The sequence below is a fragment of the Physeter macrocephalus genome, chromosome 4 (assembly GCF_002837175.3).
Source record: "Physeter macrocephalus isolate SW-GA chromosome 4, ASM283717v5, whole genome shotgun sequence".
NCBI lineage: Eukaryota > Metazoa > Chordata > Mammalia > Artiodactyla > Physeteridae > Physeter > Physeter macrocephalus.
In genome coordinates, this window is record NC_041217.1 from 63,960,958 (window position 1) to 63,966,908 (window position 5,951).

Here is a 5,951-nt window from a genome sequence, read left to right on the forward strand (position 1 = left end):
AATGCATTGGAGTTTAGGAGAAAAGAAAAAAAAACGATAGAGTACAGGTCAAGGGGAAACAGTTCAGCCAGCTTCCAGATTTTCCTACACACTCACACAGACACAGTCTGGAAAAGCTGAAAAGGCGGAAACCAAGCTAATGAGACAATTCCTCTATCCATTTTAAAATTTAATGAGTTCCCAGCATTTATAGACTGAACTTTCAGAATTTCACATAAAATCAGGATGTTTGGATTTTCTTGAAAAATGGGAAGGTATCGGAAACTGGGTGCTCATTCTCCGCGGGAAATTGGTTGGATATATCAATTGTTCCCTTCATATAAAGTTAGTGCTCCCTTGCTCATCGTAGTACCTCCCACCATTTTCTTACGCCAACCCAGTGTAAAATACTTTATACCTGGCCATGATGGGTATTTGGGTTTAGGACCCCTTCTCAAGACACACCGCTCACTGCTCTATTACACACCGGGTATTTTCAAGCACCGTGTCTCTGCCTGGAAAGACTTTGCTTTCTACAAAAGCACTCAGACTTCTCTAAACGACTGCTTCAATTCCTTTTACTAGCTTTCTCTGACCATCCCCTCAACCGGATCACCGCAGCATTCTGTTCATACCTCTATTAAAACCCTAATCACACCGTATGTACAAGTTTTTCTCCTTTACTAGGATGTGAGTGCCTGGAAGCCAGCGGCCCACGATTCATTGACGTTCGCGGCCCAAATCCGTGGCCCGGCATCTAAACACAGGCATTCGGTACTTGTGTGCGGAACTCAATCTCCCTACTTTACGCAAACCTAGGCTAAACTACCTACTCGACCTTAGATGTGGGGCTGAGACAGAAACGCAGACGAGTCAAAACAAGTGCACTCTGGGCGAGAAGAACGAACACCCCGCCACCACCGCCAGCAAACGCTACCGTACGAGGCCCCGCCCCCGTAACTCCGTTTCAGTTGCTCCAGTTCCAACTCTCGCGAGATTCGGCTTGAGCGCCAGCCCGTAAGCCCCAGAGACACGCAGCTCGGTTTCCGGGGATTCTCGTGGTAGCGCGACACGCCAGGAGGGGCACTTCCGGCGCTGCGCCCAGGAAGCGGAAGTGAGGCTTCCTGGCTGAGAGAATAGGTGTGTTGCTCGGCTGTCCTGAAATATAGAAAAGTCGCTTTCGCTTCACTTTTCCTGGCTTTCGAGCGCTTACCCCCTGGCGGGTGGGAGTGCAGAGACTTAAGCGCAAGATGAGCACCATGTTCGCAGACACGCTGCTCATCGTGTTTATCTCCGTGTGCACGGCTCTGCTCGCCGAAGGTGAGAGCGGCTGCTTCTCTGACGTTTGATCAGTCCCCGAGGGAAGGATCCTAGGCCCTGGGTCCCTCGAGCCCAGGGAGAGGTCGCGAGCCTTGCTTCCTTTGGCGGGGGTGGGAGTGGGGTTCTCCTCTATTCCAGGTAATCTTACCTCCAGGAGCGGGAGGGGTAGTGTGGAATCGATTGCCGAGGTTTCTTCTGTCTAGGTTTCACTTGCGTGTTTGTGAAGACACCTTCGTATCATGTCACAGTTTTGGTTGAAAATTCAGTTGTCTTAACCTTTGAAAAAAGTTAACTATTGGTGAATATAAAGCAAAAAATTGAAATCCGTTATTATCCAACGGTAACCACTAATAAAGGCTGTTGTGACCATTCCAAACATTTCTCTATTCGCATGCTGCTTTTAATATTTCAGGTATAACCTGGGTCCTGGTTTACAGGACAGACAAGTACAAGAGACTGAAGGCAGAAGTGGAAAAACAGAGTAAAAAATGTGAGTATGGCAACATCCTTTAAAAACAGTTTCAACACATCAGGCTCACTGAGTGCATGTTCACAGTACGTATTTTAGGAGCATCAACTGATATAAAAACTTTATAGGAATACAACGGTGAATCTGACTAGAATTGAAGTCTGTTTAGAAATATAAGACTTTTTTTTTTAAAGAAAACTTTTAAAAATAAATTTATTTTATTTTGTGCTGCATTGGGTCTTTGTTGCTGCGTGCAGGCTTTCTCTAGTTGCGGCGAGCGGGGACTACTCGTCATTGCGTAAAGGGCCGTGCTCTAGATGCTGCAGGCCTGAGGGAGCCTCCGATTAACAAAACTCTTCTTGGGTTTTGTTTTTCTGCCCACAAGGGGTGACTGTCTCCTACGGGAGGCCTGACACAGTCACCAGAGCTCACAACAGAAAAAATGAACCATTTATACAATGAACTGAAACCCAAAAAAGGAAAAGAACGTGCTGTTTCAGCTGTGGCGTTACAAAACAAGCAAAACAAGCCGTGTGAACAGATTCAGATAAAGCAGCAGCAGGGCACCTCGGGGTGAGGCCGCGGTCCAGCTCCCTCACAAGAAACATAGCCTGGGCTTCGTGTCTCCCTGGTTGAGCCCTTCCTACCTTTTAACTGCAGGATGTAAACTCTACGGAAATTGCATCAGACTTCAGTTTCTCCCAACCCTCTCCACAACCTCAACTCCTGACAGCGGCACATCTCCGTTCAGAAACCCAGGAGAGAATTCTTCAAATTAGTGACCCCCAGGGTTGACTCTGGAACCAAAAGTTTGACTGGGAGATGGAGGTGAATTTTGCTACATAATTATAAAAGAATTTCACAAAAATAAAATTCCATTAAGTAAACACCCACAAACACACACACAGGCTTGTGCAAGCGCACGCGCACGCGCGCACAAACACACACACACACACACACACGCATAGTCAAAGCCAACATTCAACAGGAAAAGTTCCCTTTTCTTTCTCAAAGGCTTATTTTCACAAGCCTCGACAGGAAACAGCCCTGTGTGGTGAGCTGGGAAAGCCAAGTCGTCAGAAGGAAAAGAAAATAGGGCAGGTGATCTGTGTGGAGGCACCCGGGGGGGTCCTGAGGCTTCTCTCTGCTCCTGGAGCCCCTCCGATCCCCAAACCTGCCTGCTGAGCGGGTCAAGGCTACGCGACCACTGAAATGTACGTGTTGAAGGTCCAAGCTCCTCCACCCTCCACCCTCGCTGTCCTCTACTGTCATCTGTGTTCAGACGTGGTGACAATCCTCTTTCATATACGAGGCACCAGGGGCGTGGAGCCAAAGACCCCAGCCCACGGCTGCCCTTGAGCCCACACTGGGGCTCCCCAGCTCCCTTCCTCAGCAAGCCCACCACCAAGGAAGCCAAACTGCTCCGACAAGCGGTGTTCCAAGCCTGCCCACCTGGAGCCCAGATGAGATAAAAGAACCGAAGTGGGGCAGGTTAGCCAGTGCCGGGCTGGGTCCACACTGAGCAAGTGTGCAGGCCGCGGGCAGATGGGCCCCCTGGACAGCCCCGGCTCCACCCTGATGAGCCCTCGTGCAGCTGGACAGTGAGAACGTGTAATCTTGAAAACAACGACGAGCCTGCGCTCGGACTCTCATCCAGGTGGAGAGCCGGCTGCACATGGCAGGCGGATTCTTAACCACTGCACCACCAGGGAAGTCCCGAAATATAAGACTTTTATGCAGAATACGTAATACAAACCTCAGCGGAGTGACTGACAAGAGAGGTACTTATTATGTGCTGTGGTGGTTCTAAAGAAGAGACCCCATTCAGTTGTGAGGGGCCATGGAAGCCTTTGTGATACAGATAGCCTTGCAGTCCTTCATGCGTAGTTAGAATTTGGACAGAGGATGAGATGAGGAAGGAGTTCCAGGCAAAGGAAATAGCATATGTGCAAAAATAGGGAAATTTTAACTAGTAAGGTGTGTTTGGAGAACAACAGGTCATAATGATTGGTATCAAGGTAAGTGGTGTCTTCAGGGATAAGACAACTTTCATTTGGGTCTGATGGTTGAAGGAGTATTTGAGGAAAAGGTTAAGGACAAGTCGAGTTTGTTGTTTTTGAAATAAAACAGGAATTCCACAGGATACAGCTGAGGGGGCTGCTATAGGTATAATGTGAATGGTTCCTTACAAGCTTGATTTGGTTTTCAGTCTCCTTTTCTGCCTTATAAAGATTAACTCTAACTTTCACATCTTAAAATTCTTGTGACTTTCTGTATTCTATGAGTTTTCTGTATGTCTTCATAAGAGTTTGAAGTTTTCTTTTTTACAACATCCCATTTCTAATATCCACATAGTAACAATTTGTGGTCAGTTGTATAAAATTATTCTCCTTTTCTAGAAAAGGAGATTGAGACTCAGAAAGGTTAAATGATGTATTAATGTCTCAGAGCAAACAAAGAATTAGAAACCAAATTCAGGCCTTTTAAGTTACAGTTTACTGTTCCTTCATTTATTCAATGTTGATAATGCACCTCAACATATTTAAAACCAAACTCATTATCTTTACCTTCACACATGTGATCCTTTTCCAGTATTTCCCTATTTGGTGAATGGTACTTCCTTGCTTCCAATGGTACAAGCCAGAAACCTTACTATACTTTCTTCATTTGGCTTTCAGGACACCACACTCTCTTGGCTTTGTGCTTACCTTGTCAATTGGTCGTTCTTTTGCAGTTTCCTTGTTGGTTCCTCTTCTTGACCTCCTGTTGTTGGGAGTGACCCAAAATTTATTATTTTTCCTCTATACTCACTCCCTTAATGAACTCATTTATGTGCTCTATTTGCCAGTGACCCCCAAATTTATATTCTTAGCCCTCTGTGCTAATGCAAGATTCAGATATCCAACTATCAACTTGTTAATTCCACTGGAATGTCTAATGTATATCTCAAACCCAACCTGTCCAAATTGAACACTGTTCCTCACTTCCAAGCCTGCTACATTTGTAGCCGTTACAGTCTTGGTCAGTGGTAATCCTGTCCTTGTGTAGGACATAAGGACATAATCCTTGTGTAGTTATCTTTGACTCTTCTCTCACAGCCCACATCCAGTACTGTTGGGCTGCCTTCAGATATATCCAGAATCTGCCCACTTTACATCACCTCCACTGCTAACTACCATAGTCCAAGCCACCATCATCCTTTGCATGAATTATTGTGATAGCCTCCAACAAGTGGTCGTGTTTCCCTGTAATCTGTTCCCAAGATAGCAGCCAGAATAATCTTTTTAAAAGTATATCAGATCGTGTCCCTTCTCTGCTCATAACTCTGTGATGGTGTCCCATTTTAACTCGGAGGAAAAGCCAAAGTTTTTACAGTGGCCTACAGAGGTCCCCTGTTATGGCTCTGATCTTCTTTCCCTCTCATTCATTCTGCTCCACCCTCACTGACCTGTTTGCTGTTTCTTATTACACGTCAGCCTCATCCTGTGCTGGGACCTATCTAATGGCTGTTCCCTCTACCTAGAATGTTCTTCTCTGTGACATCTGTTTACCTAACCCTTGTATCTTCTTCAAATCTTTGTTCAGAGCTCACCTCAGTGAGTCTTAACTTGACCACCCTGTTTAAAACTGCAGTCAGCCTACCTCCTGTACCACTGCCGCTCCTCATCTTCCTTATCCTGCTGTTTTGTTTTGTTTTCATTCATCTGCTACAATGAACGCTTCACTAGGGCAGGGTTCTTTTTTTTTTTTTTTTTTTATCGTTGTTGTTTACTGATGTATCCCATGCACCTAGAAAAGTGGCTGGCACATGGTAAATGTCTAATAAATATTTGTTGATTCAGATACTTCCTTCTGTCACCCTGTATGTGCAGTCCACTCTCAATCCCTGATACTATTGTCCTCCTGAAGAGTTTTTGGTCTTTCCACATCTCTTCATTTCTGCCACCATCACTCAGCCTAAACTTCTATCACATTTCATTTGATTTATTGTGATAGCCTCCTCATTGCTCCACCTGCAGCCACTCAAATTTATTCTGTTCAGTAACACCTGGAGTAGTTTTTCAAAACACAAATCTGATTGTGTTATTTGCCCTTCCTTTTTTTTTTTTTTTGGTGTGTGTGTGTGTGTGTGTGTGTGTGTGTGTGTGTGTGTGTGTGTGTGTGTGTGTGTGTGTGTGTGTGT

General features: G+C 45.5%; 1 protein-coding gene across 3 annotated transcripts in view; it reads left to right on the plus strand.

Annotated features, from left to right (window-relative positions):
- Window positions 1–1,036: 1,036 nt before the first annotated feature.
- Window positions 1,037–5,951, plus strand: part of TMCO1 (transmembrane and coiled-coil domains 1) — a 60,746-nt gene continuing 55,831 nt past the window's right edge. For 2 of the 3 annotated variants that reach the window (XM_055084238.1, XM_007128952.4), the window contains exons 1-2: window positions 1,068–1,299; window positions 1,712–1,789. In XM_055084238.1, the coding sequence (XP_054940213.1) occupies window positions 1,230–1,299; window positions 1,712–1,789 (148 nt within the window). In that variant the 5' untranslated portion in view covers window positions 1,068–1,229. Of the gene's footprint in view, window positions 1,300–1,711; window positions 1,790–5,951 lie in introns of all 3 variants that reach the window. The other variant, XM_007128951.3, reaches the window with a different exon arrangement.